Below are 18018 nucleotides of genomic sequence, written 5' to 3'. Positions count from 1 at the left end.
GCCTCATGTAGATTTAACTCTGGGTAGGGAGATATACAGGACAGGGGGAAATGGGCTGTAAGGAAAAGTAAGTAAGGTTCTATCTGTGAGATCTTATCTACGGTTAAATGCTTAAAGTATCTTATCTAAACCTACATTAAGGAGTGTTTTGAGACCCATCAGGTTGTTTATTTCGACTGTTATTTCTTACGAGGATGGTTGGATGGTGTCTGCGTGATAGTTTTTCCTCCGCTGCGTTCACATAACAATGCGCACCTCTCAAAAATAAGTCAAACTCTCTATTGAAACCCGAACAACAGAAACTCTTGACACACTCACAGCTCTGTGTTTCACACTACTGTAAAGCGACAGCAATATGAAATCAAACAGTGTTTTTGATATAGTGTATGATTTAATGTCACACTCCACCAGCAACCTCATCAGCAACCACCCACTGACTCATCGGAGAGTTTCCACCTGTTGTCTGAGCTCTTTCTGTGTGTGTGTGTGTGTGTGTGTTTTGTGGTGGTGTTGAGGGGTCTGTTTATAACAGAGGGAGGAAGACAGCTGTCAAAGCTAACAGTCTCCTGCTAGTTTCAGTGGACAGGTGTGAAAGGGGGCAGCCTCAGACAAACACACAGCATCCTCTTATTTCGCCCCTTAGTGGATAAAGGCTAAAGCGTGTTTTCAAAGTCTGACCTTTGGGCCGGAGATCATTGTAGCTGATCATTATTGGCCATGCTTTTGTGTAGGAAATAAGCCTGATTGTGACAACACATCCTCCGGTCTAATAAAACTTAGAGCTTCTACAGTTTACTACAGTTCTGTCGAATTATTTGAATGTTTTGCTTTAGTGGAATAACCCTTTACATGTGGTTTTGTGATTACTCGCCCTGCAGCTGGTTTGCTACTGCTCTGCAGTGTTGAATGCGTCTCATACAAAGTTTAGACTGACAGCTGAATGCTGCATCATTTGTGTCTGCAGTATGTGTGTGTCAGTGCCTTTCTACTGGCTGATCCCTCCATACTGCTCGAGCTTAGCCCGCTTTAAGTCAGGACCGAATGTTTAAGCCCGGTGCACTCTTATTGATGCGCTCCTAATTCCAGCAAGCTACATTCTCCTGAGAGTGGCTGATAGTTTTGCAGTCATCTGAAAAAGAAAGTACACACTCTGTCAGATCTACGGTTTTATGTATCCGGAGATTATAATACATAAAAGATTATGCATCGGGGCATAATAAAGAAAACTCACCAGGTCTTAAAAATTAGGTTAATATACCCTTAGATGGGTAAAACATATTACACTATGTCATTGTCAGTCACTTACATTGAAAGTGTAAAAAACTAAGTACACCCTATGATTGAACAGCTTGTAGAACCACCTTTAGCAGCAATAACTTGAAATAATGATTTTCTATATAAGGTCATCCGCCTCTCAGGTCACTTTGGAAGAACACAGCTCTCTTAAGGTCCCACCACAGACTTTCAGTCTGGACTTTGACTGGACCACTGCACCTGGATCTTTTCTTTTTCATAAGCCCTCCACCAGTTGGTTAACAGTTGGTGTGAGGGGCTTGTGCTGATATCTCCACAAGTGCTGCAGTGCATAATGACCAGACATCACCACTTTGGTCTCACCTGTCCAAAGGACACTGTTTTACAAACCTAACCGTGCTGTTGTGCTCTTCTTTTTAATGAGAGCAGGATTTCTCCTGGCAACCTTTCTTAGATTTACAACCGCCTCGAAGGTTCTGCACTTGGGAATAATCTTTCTCACCATAGACTCTTAAACTTTAGATTGTTTGAAATGACCTTTTAACCTTCTACAGATTAATGGGCAGCAGCAATTGTCCTCTAAGATCATTGCTCTCATTCACATATTCTTCTGTTTCTTTTATCAAATGGCTGAACGCATCAGACATGGTGATCAGTCTGATAAGGCTACACGTCAACTCGCAGTCACATGAAAGTCAAGCCTGTCGCTCTGCTCTAATAGAATCCTGTTTTTCTTAATAGAATCCTGAGGAGTTTTTAAACCATAGACTCATCTGACAAAATCAACACTCAAGTATCTTCCTATACATGCGATGATCTCATCCAGAGAGTTAGAAGTAGCAGAATGTCTTGAATGTTTTCTCACACTTTTCACAGCATTGTGGTGTTGAACATATTTTGGTTAGTAACTCAGCTTCTCTCCAGTGCATGCATACTGGGACAAGTGGTCCAATTAAATGGCCAGTTGAGCTGTAACCACAGCTCAATGAGTTGAAATTCAACACCAAAGTGTGGATGCTTAAGTGACTCATTTACTGCAGCTTCTCAGAAGTCTGCTTCTTGAGGGATGAGCACTCAAATACATTTACAAAAGCCACTTCCTCTTGCTCTCATGAGTGCAATGAAGGCAAAATGTTCCTTTGGGACAAAGAAAAACTTCCGCTCTTTTGGGCAGAAATAGACATCTAGGATAATGTAAACCAGCAAACTTGGTTGATGATCTCATCCAGTTGTTCTTGGCAGCTGGCTAAAGAAAGCCCCACTGGTATACATGTGTGGCTGAATACACTCTTCCTCTTTTAGTTAGGCCGAGAATATTATCTGTATATGGCCTTACATGCACAAAATACTGCAACACTGACGCTGTTGCATAAGAGTTTTGAATTGTGTGCTGACTTCAGACTTGTTATTCAGCGTGGGGGCATGAGAGATGGTGGGTGTAAACTAAAAAATGGCTCACAGAGGGCTGCTGTTAAAACCTTCTTCTAGTCATGAACCCCGATGAGTAAAAACTGAACCTGAATGTTTAGTTCAGGGTTCAGAGGGCAAGCAATGGTTTACAGATGTTTGTCTCTGGATGATTTTTAATGTGACTGCTATGATTCGGGTGGGGAAGTGGTGACTTACTCAAGAACACATCATGTTTGCAGATGCTGGGCTTGAAAACTGTCTTGTGTTCATGTAATTTCATTCTGAAAGCTGTAAAAGGAAGTGACATGCAATTGTAAAACTAAAACTAAATACTGCAGCGAGTCCTTTTATGACCCCGGAAGCATGATTAGGCTTTTAGGTGTCTTATGTTGCTTTCTGTTGCTCTGTTTTTCTGTGCATCATCGTATTTTCATTTGTCACCCGTCTGTCTTGGACTTTAACTCCAGTTCTGACCTCAGACCTTTTAAAACGCACAAGCAGTAGTTGTTTTTCTGTTCAGCACAGACAGCTTCATTTAGGACAGTGGGCCATTGATCTGCCAGGCTTTTCACACCTTCTCAGATTCCCAGAGGTCTTTTCATTGATGTCCAACAGACTGTTTGTGCATCAGAAAGAAAGAAAGAAAGCATAATGTTTTGGCAAGATGGTGCATCTCAATTTTGCAGTTGAAGGCTTTTATTGGAAACTATAAACATAGAACCGAACATTAATTATGTTTCAACAGAATATCTCTCGATTAAAATGTAGAGATTACCTTAGCTGCACTATTTCTGTGTTAACACTCCTTGTTGTGTCTTTCAGGATCCTCATCGTCTTCAGCGTTTCCCAGTTTGCCGAGCAGAACCAGCAGTTCCACCAGCTGTCCCTCCTCTGCTCACAGAGACTCTGGCAGCGACTTAGAAAGCCTCCTGAATGCAGAACCGGGATATGACAGCATCTTCAGAAAGGTCTGTAAAATTACACTGGTTTTGAGAGTGTTCTTAAACAATGAATTCAATCTCAAAGAGCAATGCATCCTGGGAAGAATGCTCGTCCAAACACGGAAAACCAAGGAGGACAAAGGAGGACATAGATTTAAATGTGCACAGATGAAATAAAAAAAAAAAACGTTTTCAAATAGGTGCTGGGTTGGTGCCACAGCTAGTTATGACTTTCTTTTAACTTTAGAACCTTTCAAGAGCTGCTTTGATTTTCCACAGCCAGAAAGCCACCAGAGTCGTGCCATTTTTGGCACTTAACTGCCTCGTCCAAAACCTGTTTAAAAATATACAAGGCTACTGTGCACGGAGACCGATTTATCTTCACACATCCCAGTGTTTGTCTCATTTCCCCGATGTCCTGATATCACCAGTCTAGTTAAAATCGCTGCTTTTAAAAGTTCTTTACAGCGCTCAGCAGCATTTCCAAACGCTGACCCATACTGCTGAAAAAGGGATTTATACACGCTGTTTTGAGCAGAATTGGTAAATACCAGCTAGCGAAATAAATACACCAGATGAAATTTGTGTTGCTCCAGATGGGATTTATAAATACAGTTGAAAAGTGTAACATGAACACCACTTTATGCAGGACAGCGTCCACAAACATGACAAGCATTTTAGAACATTTCAATGCAGGTAAATAAGAGGAACGCTGAGCTCATGAGCTTCCACTGACTCTGTGTTCATGTTGAAGCGCAGTTTGTTTTATTCTTCTCTCTTGAGAAGAAGACTAGATGCTACACTGGACCTGGTTTTTCAAACATGGCGAGCACAAAGCTTGAGTTTGTTCTGGTTGGTCTTCATAATCCCTCCCCAAACCCCTCGCTTAAGCAGTTCTTTGCCCTGGTTCAGCAAAAAGTTGGTGCTACTGTAGCAGCAGTTTTCCAGGCCTGGAACCCTTTGCTATGGAAGCAAGTTCTCTGCTGTATTACTGTGAATAAGCATGTTACAGGACTACACTACTGAAGGATCAATAATTAGATTTAAAAACAACAGAACAAAAGTGCACACGCTCACTTTTATTCAACAGAGAAGTCTGTAACCCTGCAATCTTTACTGGCTGCAGTCCACAAAGTCAGGTTCACTCATGTTGAACAGCAGGAATATATTTTGTTTGCCTCTGCATCTACCCCTATAGGGGTTATATCATATTTATAACATAGTTCTTTTTCTCAAGCTGAGCTTGGTTTCATTTCTCAGCACCCCAAGGCTAAGATGCCAAACATCAACTAAGCATCATTTTAAACCGGCAGCTCTACTCTGCTGTGTAGAAAGTGTGAGCTGTGGTCCCTGGTTTCGCCCTGCTCTTAGAAGTCCATGTGAAGCCAAGCGCCCTTTGGTTATACTTGCATCTCACAGTGTTGTGTCTTTCTGCTGCGTTGAGCACTTGAAACATGCTCGTGGTAATGTGAACCACATGCCCTGTTTGTTGTAAGCAACAGCGAACAATCGGTGCGGTGAATATCGGCTCCCTGGGAGAAGACACAGTGATGCTGACGTTTCGGACACTGCAGACAGGCAGAGATGGGTAAAATGTGGCATGAAGTTCACAAGCTTAGAATTCAAACAGAAGTTTAATTCTGAAAGGGAGGATTATCTTCTTTGCTGCTCTCTGAAGAGAAAATGTATTTCTTTTGTAAGACACAGTTCTGTCAATATAGAAAAACTGGTAGGGAAAGTCTTTCATAACTCCAAAGGTCACAGCTTTGATCCCAGAAACATGTGAGCTGAGCTTGCATCCTGTGCCCTTGGGAGAGAAAGCGTAACTTTAAATGCTCATTAATTGTTGTGTGGAAAGACATAAGTATAAGCCAAAAGCCTGCAATATAAAAGTTGGAAGCTTTGCTGACTCTTTCTCTTGACTCTAAAGCCAATATTCACTGCAGTCACGTGCCCTCCCTGCCCTGAAATACCCCCCCACACACACACACACACACACAAGCTCATGTATTCTCTCACTCCCAGAGGAAGTTGTCTGCAGCATAAAGCAGATCTTTCTTTCCCAGCACTCCAACAGAAGCAGCTCTATGCTCACAGCTCACACTGCAGCTGGAAGCACAATAGGCCCAGTTAAAGCTCACACCTACAAATTAGCTCTAAAAATCACTATCCCAAACCTGTGTGTCCCCATGCAGGAGCTTATTCCCACCGGTCTCAGCCGGAGCGTAGTTTGACCCATACAGATTGTTTTCATAGTGTTTTCCATTGCAGAGGAATCCCAGCATATAGTACATACATTTAGCATTGTGCTAATGTCTTTTTGCAAAGGTGTGTATTCCTTTCCAAATATACAATGGATCTACTCGCACTCTGTATGTTTACCATGAGAGTCCTGTGACCTAGAGAAATGGAAAAAATAAAAAAAAAGACTGCACATCATTGAGAGACATCTGCAAAAGCTTTGTTTCCCTCATCATTTATTGGTGTTTGTTATAATGTCAGTGTTGCTATAAAGTGGCTGCGGCTCGTTATTTATAAGCCCCGCCATTTGGTCCTCATTATGTTCCATTCCTGTGGATTAAATGGCTCTTCCAGCCTTCTCTGAATTCATTGCATGCCTCAGTAAAGAAACGCTGATGGATGTACAATGTGATAGGCCAGGTGATTAACAGTGATTTGAAGGACATCTCTTGTTCCATTTTATTTAGTTTGATTGTGTTGTGTATCGCCACATGTGCTATTTTTGTTATATTCTGCACTCTCCTCTGTAAGACTCCCCACTGTCAGATGTAGTTCACTCACACTAACTCAAGTGCTTCTTGATTAAAGCTGGAATGGAAGTAAATACTCAAAGTGATACCGCATCACATGTTTGCTCTCTGAGTGTTGAATCAATGAAGCTGTTCTTGTGGAACGTGACAAACTATCACTTATGGGAACAGTGTCTTACCTTGACAGTTCTCTGGAGATGCATAATGTGAGGCAGTGATGCTTGAAAATAATACTACTATATGAACTTCTTTGGATGTCTGCAGAATGATGAGCCAGTGACGGGAGGAGACAGTGCCAGCGAGGTTTCCGCCTCCTGTTCCTCTACAGACGACACCGCCAGCGTCGGCCCATCCAGTTCCAGCCCGGAGGGGAGCCAGGGGCTTGGCTGCAGCTGGAGCCCTGAGGAGGGCATCCAGCCCGGGGCTTCTACCGCTGCAGGCGTGGACGGTGGTGGTAATAGTGGAGGAGGATCAGGGGACGTTGAAGAGGAGGCAAAAGACAGAGTGACCGAGGTGCCGAGGCGTTCTTGCATCTTCCGGAACAGCAATCGCTCCCTGTCCCCTCTTCGCCGCCACAGCTGGGGTCCAGGAAAGAACAACGGAGGAGAGGCAGAGATGAACCAGAGGAGGTGAGAGTGGGATTGGACTAGATTACATTGGCCTCTTAAAGAGGGAGGTCTTCTCATGTCATTGTGGTTGAAGCTGATTTGAGTATGTCACAGGAACAGGTCCCAGAGAACACCTGCTGGTGGTAGTCAGCAGACGCCTGCAGACATGATGAGTGCAGATCACATGACAATGTTTTCACAGCTTGTTGATTGTTGATGTCATTCCTGCCTGCCACGTTGAAACTTTCATTCCTCCTTGCTGTGCGCAGCTGTGTTGCCATTTGTTTAGCGACCGCAGGGAGCTACCAGAAGTATACACACAGACGCATATACACAAAGGCTCAGATCCACACTTCAGCACGTGTCATACTTCCAGCCTCAAAGCCACACACTCGTCCACACTCACACCGACATGTGCAGAACGTCTTTGCAGGTTCTTTGTATGCAGCTGTCTGCAAAAAGAAAAACACGAGTCATCCAAAAGATGCAAATAAACAACAAAACACTTATTTGTGACATCCTGTAAACACGTCAGAAGCAGATTGAAATAAGAGATCAGTGAGACACTCACGTCATCAACATGTCCTGTTTGTCTCGCTTTGACTTATCTTCTGTTTTGTGACATTTTAAAAGAATGCTTTCTTCCTAAGAGTTTCTTAGAATCCACACTGAATGTGACATATTTGTGGTTCACAAAGGATACCCGAGCGGTTTATTCATTCAGTCCACACTGACTGCGTCCTCTGTTCAACATCTGCATCCACAGAGCCAGCTGTCTGTCTGTCTGTCTGAGAGCAGAGCAGCCACTCTAACTGTCCTCACCGCACAGAGAAGTTGTGGGATAAGGAGAGTTTTCATGTGGTCTCATCAGGAAGGACTCAACAGTGTTTCAATGGATGTACTGTACTAGGTTAAAGCCCCCAGCCTCTTTGTGTCTGTTTTTATGGGGAAGCGTAAATATTCGAAAGCAAAGGCAATGCCCAAACTGTTTCATGGGACCTCTAAGATTGTGTTTGTAAGATTACACATCATCACAAGTGTGAGAAGGGGGAAATAGACTTGAGATACACTGACTAATAGATTAGAAAAAAAGGACATCTTCCTATTTCCATGAGGTGTCCAAGAGGATGTCGGACAGCTTTTTACCCTCACTTAATAACAAAAATCCATCTTGTAGGAGACTATAAAGCCTGCAAGGTAAGGGACAGCTATTTGTGCTACAACAGGGGGTCATACTCCTGGCTTTATGCAGAAACCTCCTTTTTAAACTGAGAAATTGCCACTCTTGGCTCAGAAATAGCTCTTTACATTCTCCCAGTAGTTCTTTCCCCCTGTTTTCGTGCTAAGCTAAGCTAAGCGTCTCCTGGCTCTAGCTCTAGATGTAATAGACAGGAATGTTAGTTGTATCACTCCTCTGACTTGAATGTTGGCGAGAAAGCGACTGATGATTTCAGAAGAACTGTTAGTTTACGATCATTATTCTGAACAAACACCTGTGTTATTGCTCCTCCAACACACTCAGAAGTGCCGTAAAATTCTCACCTGCTCAACAAACTCATGATCCTAATTTATTCATTCTTTATGTTCTTGCATACGTGCAATCCTCACATCCCATCTCATCTTACTCATCATCCACCACTTCCTGTCTCTGTTTCCACCACCTTCAGTTCCATTCGTAGCCCTGGAGAGGGGAAGCCAGCCTTTCACAGGAGAAGGTATTAACGAATAACATTCATAAGTTAATTTGTTGCTAAGATTGACTTGTGTGTTGGTGTGGGCTTTTTAATGTGGGCTTCCTGCACTGCTCCTGCTTTCTGCTGCATTCCTGCTGGCAACTGGGTAAAAAAAAAACCCTCTCTTCTCTCTTTTCACCCCTGTTGGAATCTGCATAGAGCGCTGTGGCAAATAGATGGTTATGGTTGTGGTGTTTTGTATTGCAGTGGTAATAAACAAGCATCCACGGAGAAAAGAGAGGAGTTTAGCTCTGGAGACTCTGATGTTCTGGTCAGAGATTGAGAACTGGGGCATTTTTTCGTGTTTAGTGTAAAAAGTTTCTGTAGGGAATTCTTCAAGACTATAAAGGTATAAGAAGAGTTTGAATTTTGTCCTGGAGGAGAAGACAATGTGTTACAGCAGTAAAAGCAGAGTGGAAGTTGTTCCAATTGTAGAATTGCTATGTTATGGAGGGGGGTAGAAGTGGTGAAGAAAGAGCCGGTATCATCCAAAGTTAATCTTGCATGAACCAGAATAGTTTCAGTTCTGTAGGCTGAGCCAAACACTCGTCCTGGACTCATGAAGATTATTGAATTTGAAACAGTCAGGCATTTATAATTCATCAGACCGCCCACATTCTGGTTGAGTCGAGTATTTTCTTTAGCACAGGGAGGACCTGTGGTTGGACAGAGTTTCAATTTCAATGTCCTTCTCATTCAAATATTTACCAATCAGCTCTTTTGAGTCTGGAATAGACTGAAGTTATAGAATGATGAAGTTAAGATTGTGTTTAATGTTCCTTCAACACTCTTGTTTAATTCTTGTGTAATATTTTTTTTTATTATTGATTTTTACGTTATTTTAACCAAAAGATTTAGTGCCTGTAATTTGAAATCGACTCAATCGAAGGCTTTATACAAACTCCAATCAGAAAAGTGGAAATTTAAGAAAGGCCATCAAATCAGAAATAAATGAATTACTTAAACGGAATGATTATCACGTTGCAGACTGTATGGACCCAAGATATTTCATGTCTTAACTGGTCATCTTCATATACATCCACTGTTGCTTTTCATGCCTTACAACATGACAAGAAGGTTTGAACTTTTGAGTAATTTAGAGCTCGTAATGAAAAAAATATGTAGAACAGCTGATTGTAATTATGGGTTTGTACAAAAGCAGCCTCCATGCCATGAAAGACTGAGTCTTCAAGGAAAAGTAGCTTCAGTAGCTGAAATAACCTCATGGGTGGTTCACAAATGTCACCTAAAACTTTTTTGCAAGAGAGAACATCATGTTAACCTTGTCCAGAGGCAGTGTCGACTTCTCTGGGCTCAGAGCCTTCTGGGATGGACCACCACACAGTGGAGACGTGCATTGTGGGCAGACAATTCAAGATGAAAGGGATGCTGTGCGCTCTGGACCAAAGACGAAAAGGGACCATCCAGACAGTTATTATAGATAAGTCCAAAAACCAGGCTCTGTGATGGGATGAGGTTCTAGATGACAGCTTTTGTGGAGGCGTCCCCACATTTTTCAAGAGGACAACACAAAACCCCATTCTGCACACATTACCAACAGGAGAAGAGGTCACAGGTACTGGGCTGACCCGCCTGAGCTGTCCCTAACAGGCTGTGTGGGGTACTTTGAAACAAGAAATAAGGCTGTTGAAAGAAGAATGAAAGAACAAAATAACAACTTCACCTCTTGGTGTCCTCATCTTGAGTGTCTTTTAGGTGTTGTAGGCCTGAAATGCAGGAATGGGTGCATATTCACAAATGAAATGAATTTGATTTTGGGTTCATACTTTCCCCAGTATAAAAGTCCAATGTAAGTCAGAGCCTTTTTTTATTTGAGATTGTTAGTTTCTAATATAAACCAATAATATCAGTCCTTCTCTAGTCCTTCTCTCTCAGGCTCTAAATAAGACATGTCTATTATTGTAAAGGGCCTTCGCAGTAGCCACCTGGCCACATCTGACACATACAAGAAAGCAGCAGCTGCCACAGGAGCGCTTCCAGTGCCCAGGCTGTTCCTTTATGGGAGCCAGCTTTGTCTTCGTTTTATTTCCTGCATGCTACCGATATAATCACAACACTGCCATAGGAAATAAACTCAAAATCAATCACAGTGTTTGTTTCACCAGGGGAAACGTGGTGCTGTACATACACTGTCCAGTTATTGCAGAAAAATGCCCTCAGACGTCCCTGTAACTCTGTCATCTCTACATTTCCTCTGCCTGCTCCATTGTAACTCCGCTGTAATTGCTTGTCCATCATCCCATCACCTCTCCTTTATCCACCCCCACCTCTCTCTGTTAGTATCAGCTGGTGCCCTCCTGAGGCTCTCTACAGCAGCGGTGTGGAAGTAGTTAATTTCCACAGGTACTGTCTGTTGGTTGGAATTGCACACAATTTTATTTGAACTGGGCCTATTTATATCCTGCTTGATTTTCTTTTTTCTTTGTTGTGGGTGTGTATGCTTTTCTTTTCTTTTTTCTATGTATATAAATACCCTGTCAGTCAGTGGCTTCCTATATCTGAGTGCTGCAATAGCTTCAAGGTATTACTCAGTTGTGGACCTTCCCTAGGAAAATATATGTGATAACACTGCTGGGAATGAGGATTTTATTTGACAGATATAGCCATCTGCACTCACAGCTCTGAGGATTGGTGAATGCTGCTCTGCACCGATCACTGATGATTCTGTTAGTCCAGTCTTAGTTACTGATGCTTGAAAGTGTGGAGCTGGCGACTGGCAGAATAATGGAGTGCCATGCAAACCCAGAAGCTTAAGAAAAAAACAAAAAGGAAGATTTACTGCTGGAGCTTCAACTACCACCGCGGCTGTCCTGCAGTAGATAGAACTGCGGCCTGCTAGCATAGCTCATCCTGAAATGTAGTTGTAGTTTTCCTCCCCATAATCATTGTATTGGATTTTTCAAGGCCTCTTATTCCCAGTCATAGATCGATGTAATTGGGTTTGTAAATCACGGCTGCAGAGCTCTTGGTGCTGATGCTGATGTTGGAAGTCATTTGCAGCTGCATCAGCTGTAAATCTGCTCCAGCGCCTGGTGATAACTCAGCTGACTAAACACTGTGCCGGACCCGCTTTGTGTTTGTGTCTGTCAACAGGTGCATGTGTGCATGTCTGTGTGTGTTTATTTTAGCAGCACTTGTGTGTGTCTAGAAAGCTGTGATTAATAGTCCAGGTAGATCAGTGGAGCATGTGCACAGCACAGTCACTTCTCTTTCACTGAGGTCACCTTTGCTTTTTTTTTTTGTCCACACAGCTACAGCCTGGAGGGGCTTAGTGGGGGCCGAGAAGAGCTGAGGGGCTCCACAGGCCAAGGACCCCGTCTCCTGGAGCCCTCGAGGATGCCCCGCCATGACAGTGATGACAGGGGCTCCCTGGTTTCTCTGACAGAAGAGCAGGAAGATCGGGAGGAGAATGGCAGACTACATGATCCTGTAAGCTGAGGGAGACATTTAAACACACATCAAGTTTGTCCTTTAAATGAGAGATCCTCATAGTGTCACACCAAAGGATGCTCAAGATCTTCCTGAGTTTTATTCACGAGAGGGCAAATGGATTTGTAATGCTTGTAGATAAACAACCCCTAACCCCACAAGTCAGGGGAAATCTGAGACTTGTCAGTTTGGGGATTAGTGAGAATTAATAAAAATCACTGTCCTCCGGCACTTTCACTCCTCTCTCATTGGCTGTAAAACAAACCGTGAACACACGACCATAAATCAAATATCCAGTTTCCCCTTTTTAGTCACCGTTCCTGTTTCCAGATTAGCAAGTTTTGATGTTTCGTTCCACATTTTATCTGCCTGCTTTTGTGTTCTATTTGAAAATGTCAGGCAGCAGGTTTGAACTTTGTGTTTTGCGATGCAGAAATTAAGGCGGTATCAGCCTCTGCGGAACAGCTGTCCTTCAATGAGCCTGCCGCTCACCAAGTCTGTGTCCATGGTCGCCATCAGCCATAAAGACATCGATGGTGAGAGACCTTTCTTAACTTGATCCCATTTAAGTTACTAATTCAATCAAGTCATTTCTTGTAACATTAAGCCTCTCCGTTCTGTCTATCAGTTGATTTCCTTTTTTGTTATCCTGCTTTGAAGTTTCCCTTTATTAAATCACAAGTAAATCCTTTTAAAACAGCCAGTGTTAAACCCCAATGGTTACCTCACATGCTGGGGCAGCAGAGTTTATCAGTCCAAACAGCTGATGTAGCGATACCTAGAAGACAAGGTAAAGACTGCAGTTATTATTACCGCAGCTAAATTGCAGATTTGCATCAGGTGTTAGCATGACAAAGCTACTTGTCATGGTGATTCTCACTGTCATCAGGTTATCATAGTTCCCTTTTTTTTTAAATAATCCATCCATGTGGTTCTCTCCTCCCTGCCCTCCCAGCGGTGGGACACCTGAGACGTAAAAGGCGAATTTCCTTCTCTTTCAACCTTTCACCCATCATCACCAAATCTAAGTCTCAGTTCATTTTTGGGGACTCCTCATCCAGCGATGATGAGGATAACTTCAGTAAGTACTCAGCTGTAAGCTTAGCTGCAGTAGAAAATAGATGTCATATCAGAATCAGAGCAGTAGCCGTTCCCAGTAGAGCCTTGGATCCTCTCCACTGACTGTGACCACGTTCACCGTGGCAGCGTGCAAAGAATGAGAAGGCTCACAAGCTGTGCAGCCAAGCCATATTTGTGTTTTGGTGACATCATAAAAATCCCAGACCCACCCAAATGTATTTAGCAAAAGTATTTACACATGCAACCAGACTTAAGTGCCCATCTGTGACTGAAAGTTGCTGCTCCTCTTAAAGAAGCACAGTTTGATAAAGGTTCCCACTATCTTTTTGAGTGCTTCAGTGCTGGACTGACAAAACTAAACACCATTTTATGTTGAAGGCCAGTGAGGCCATAACGTCCGCTTGCAATAAACTTCCCATAAGGAGACCCCTAATTACAGCCGGTATTAAGCTATTGGCAGTATGATTGTGCATTTGAATATGCTTGGAGCAAAACTGCTGGAGCAGAAAACTACCTCTTACCTTTGGCAGAAGGCCACACTCCATAAGACTTACACAGAGCGGGATTTCAATGACCTGTAGTGTCTGATAAAAAATGAAACAGAGTTACCAGAAAAAGAAGAAAACATCCTTCAGAAGTGCTGCAGTAATGTGAGGAAACACTTTCATCCCTTCAGATAAATGTGAGCCCGTCGCCTTTATTTCCCCCTTCTTATTTGTTCGATAGTTCATGAGATATTTCCAGCAGTGTTATCCGTCTCCTTGACTGCATAGCTACCAGCACAGGCAGGCCACAGCTTTGCTCTCATTATCCTGTTTGACTTTCTGATGCAGAGCTGGCAAACTAACCGGTGCTGTGCATACTTTCACGTGTGTCTGAATATTATCTCACATCGTTGCATTTTCTCTGCAGCTGGGGATTTCTTTCTTTACTTTTTTCCTTTGGAGTCATCCGCCCTGTAGGCGTAAATTGCACTGGATACGCTGCTTTTGGCCTCTGCTGCGTACCAGTTACTTAGCTGTTGGCCTTCCTCAGTTCTGCGAGGGTAAAAGCTGAATAGCTTGCTCATGGGTAATAAACGTGGCCTACTCTGGTCTTTGCCAAATTCTTGCAGCTAAGCCGTGAAGCAAAACCATTTGGCTCAAAAGAATGACTTGCTAGTGAGCTCATACACTGGCTGAATATTCAGTGCGAGGATGAGTGCGGTTAGTGTAGACTCAGAGATGCTTGTCACCTGTACTAAAGGGCTGAAAAAACAGCACCTGCCACTATAACAGAAGAAAAATTGTCCCTCGGCTCACTTCTTCTCTTCTTTCATTGCAGGTATGAGGTCTTTTTCTTGCACCTCGGGGTCACTAGCATACAGGTCAGCTCAACTGTGCTCAAACACATTATCAGAAGCTTCCTGAGCCGCTCAGGCTTGGAAAGTCCTATAAAGAACCGTGTGGTTCCATGTATGTGTGTCTGTGTGTTCCAGTATATCTGAGGAGGAGCCTGGGCCTCTGCGGAGCGACACTGAGGGAAAGAGCGGGACAAAAGTCAGCCGGACCTTCAGCTACCTCAAGAACAAGATGTACAAAAAGACAAGGGTAAGCAAACCTTGTAAGCAAAAAGAGATTTTAAAAAGATACTTAGCCATGCTGTGTCCATGCTAGAGTGCAGGCCTCAGCAGTGTGTTGAGTTGAACCTTCTGTTGCCCTCTCCTTAAACATTTATCCTTTTAAGTAAGGATGACTGAGCACCTGGCTGCTTCTCAGCCTCACGCTGCTCCGCTGTCGCACATTGAAATTCACACTGAGATCTGCCTTACATATCCTCTCCTGCTGGCTTCTGAGCAGCCCCCATCGATCAGCTGGAGCTTATGTGTTTTGCTTTAGGGTTTAAAACGTCCCTCGTCCAGTCTTCCCCAGCAGGACTGGTTTCACAACATTTTCTGGTTGCTGACATGAGTTCTGTTGTGGGAGACGGTCGATGTCAGAGAAAAAATCCAACAAATACACGAGTCTCACCTGAAACGACTTTAATATGGAAATTACAGAGCTGCATTTAGAAACCGCACTTTGAAAATGCAGGAGTGATTTATTTAGTGACTGTTGAGACGATTTATGAGTACATTTGTCGACATTAATTTTTGACATTGACAGTCCTTCTTGTCATATCTGCATCTCTGACAATAAAGACACAAGTATTAAATGTGTTTCTATTGGGTATTTAAAAGGGTCCTAAAGAGTCCTAAATGTAACGTGGTGACACACATTTAGAGATATGTAAAACTTGCAGCCCTTGCACAGACGCACTGTGGGGTGAACAGGAAGTAAAACAGGAAGACAGACTTGGCTGTGGTTTTTTAATCTTCTCTCTAAGCCTGGCCATTGCTTTGCTTTTAAAGTGACAGGATTCTGAAAGAGTTGGTCACAGCCCGCAGCTGTTCGCCGCCTGTTGAAGGTCAACATTATTGGCCACCAATAAAACTTTGATGTTTTTAAAGGGACTCATTTGGCTGTGACAGCTCCTTGTCACGGTTACTGGATGGCATCTGCCTCTTCAGTGACAGCAGCAGTGATGGATTCAGCAACCACAGACATTAGAAATAAACTTGTTTATTGAGTTAGTTGACAAGAATAGGATGATTTTTGATTTAACTAACATACTGTGATTCTAAGAAATTATTCTTCATCACACAGCTGTGTGTGTGTGTCGCACAGCTACAGTTTCTGTTCAATACTGAAAGTCTGTTGTGGAAGAGGACCTAGTTTGTTCTGCATCAGCCTGAAGGGTCATTGCAGAAATAGTACCTCCTGTAGCAAGGCAGTTACTTCCTCTTAACAGCGTTCCTGATGGAGGCTCGGTGCTGGTTGTAGCTTCAGCCGCTCGGCCGCAGCCAGAGATGTTATGCAGGAGGTTCACAGGGAGACATGGCTTCTCACTGAGATGGAAAGATTGGCTCAAGGTAGGCAGACAGCGTGTCCTGATTTCCCAGTCATACTGTAGTAAAAGTGTTTTGCGGCTGTCACAATAACATATTTGAAGCTTTCCTTTCTGGACTGATGTCTTTTTCCAGTGAAGTCACAGCTTGTTAGATTTTGTTTCACAAGAATGTCTCTTTGTTTAAAATTTCTGGCTTACATGTCACAAGCGATTACATCTCCTGTTACGAATGCTCGTGGCCAAAAATGTCTGACAGTCGTCTTTTCCTCCTTTGTCTTTTGATAAGTTGAACTGTTTTTGTATTTACTACATGAAAGGTATCAAAAAGTAATTTCAGCGGTGTCGAAGGATGTTTTTATTAGGTCTGTTTTTCATGGAAGCTTGTCGGTGTGTTTCACAGTTGGTTAGAAAGTGCTTGTTGTAGGAAGTGAGAATGAATGCTGTGTGTTGTAATGGCTTTGAAACATGTTGTTGTCCTGTCAGCCTTTTGGCATCCTAAAACTGAACAAAATGAGCTTGAGTCTGTCAGAGCTTTGTGGACCTCGCAAACCAAGAGGCCCAAGGCTGGCCATTAAAATGAGCTGGAAAACTTCATTTTCCCATTTCCTCTGGGTTTGGGTGGAGTCTCTGTGATGCAAATCCAAGAGAATGAGAGCTCTGTTCTTCTCTGCATCACTTTATGGGATTGTGATTCAGCTCAGTGTGCAGGGATGACCAACTGCTGAGGATGAGCTTGTTCATTAATGCAAAGGCAGCAGAAAGACTGGCCTGTTATGGAAAGGTCAGAGATGTGATTCCCAGACTGTGTGTCTCCATCAGTAGTCCTGTATCCTGCAGATGTGTCACCCCCTACTCACTCAGTTAGACTTTTATAATACCACCCCAATTCCAAAAAAAGTTGGGACTTCTGTGTATGATTAAAATAAAACCAGATTGGAGGGATTCGCAAATCTCATGAACCTATATTTTATTTACAACAAAGCATTAAAGTAAGAAAAATACTGAAAAATCTGACCTCATCTTGAAAGAGACGGCTGGAGGAAGATGTTGCAACTAATCAGGTTAAATGACTAATTAACCTTGGTCTGTAACATGACTGGCTATATAAAGAGCACCGTGGAGATGCAGAGTCTCTCAGAAGTAAATATGGGCAGAGGTTCGGTAATCTGCAAAACATGTCTACAAATTATGTTGCAGTTGCACAATAATGTTCCTTAAGGTCAAACTGTAAATACTAAAGTACCAATAGTCGAGTAGAACACAACCAGGTTATCAGACCAGCTAGAAAAGCACCACATTTAAAATGGTCCTTTAAAGAGACACTTTGTTGTTAACATAATTGTTGCATCACTTAATATGCAAAACCTCCTGCTGTGCAACATCAGAGTAATTATATTGCTCTGTGGGGTTTATATTGGAATTTAACATGAAAGTGAAACGTTGTGCCAGTATCTGGTTGATTATTCTGCTTCACAGGCAAACCGGCCTCACTCAGTTTCATTCTTCCCTTAACTTCGTATTGGATGGTACTGTACAAGAGATGAAGTGCAGTTCATACTTGGATCATGTTAACTGCTGTAATTCCACTCATTCCAGGAAAAGGAGCGAGATAAAAGGGAGAAGGACAAAGAAGGCAAGGAGAAGGACAAGAAGACAGTGAATGGTCATCTTTTTGCAACAATCTGCTCGAACCAGGCCGCCCAGTGCTCCCAGTGCAATAAGTCTTTTAATAACAAGGAGACTCTCCTTTGCACGTGTAAGTATACTTTACCCCAGAGTCTCTTTCAATACTCCCTCTTATGATCAGCACTTGACTTGTCAAATTAAAAGCTGTGGTCCTCTG

General features: G+C 42.9%; 2 protein-coding genes across 8 annotated transcripts in view; one reads left to right on the top strand and one right to left on the bottom strand.

The window, feature by feature from the left end:
- lrrc28 (leucine rich repeat containing 28) overlaps positions 1-18018 on the bottom strand; it is a 362729-nt gene that overhangs the window by 197466 nt on the left and 147245 nt on the right. The window lies entirely within an intron of this gene.
- LOC140301581 (A-kinase anchor protein 13) overlaps positions 1-18018 on the top strand; it is a 103158-nt gene that overhangs the window by 62324 nt on the left and 22816 nt on the right. For 6 of the 7 annotated variants that reach the window (XM_072380123.1, XM_072380124.1, XM_072380122.1 and 3 more), the window contains exons 11-18: positions 3487-3632; positions 6641-7005; positions 8652-8699; positions 11990-12167; positions 12601-12703; positions 14571-14613; positions 14725-14836; positions 17772-17931. In XM_072380123.1, coding sequence (XP_072236224.1) covers positions 3487-3632; positions 6641-7005; positions 8652-8699; positions 11990-12167; positions 12601-12703; positions 14571-14613; positions 14725-14836; positions 17772-17931 — 1155 coding nt within the window. The remainder of the gene's footprint in view (positions 1-3486; positions 3633-6640; positions 7006-8651; positions 8700-11989; positions 12168-12600; positions 12704-14570; positions 14614-14724; positions 14837-17771; positions 17932-18018) is intronic. The other variant, XM_072380126.1, reaches the window with a different exon arrangement.

Source organism: Leuresthes tenuis, unplaced genomic scaffold (assembly GCF_036924035.1).
Source record: "Leuresthes tenuis unplaced genomic scaffold, fLeuTen1.0.hap1 SCAF_2, whole genome shotgun sequence".
NCBI lineage: Eukaryota > Metazoa > Chordata > Actinopteri > Atheriniformes > Atherinopsidae > Leuresthes > Leuresthes tenuis.
Note: the sequence above shows the minus strand (reverse complement) of the source record. Positions and strands in the feature narration are given on the sequence as shown.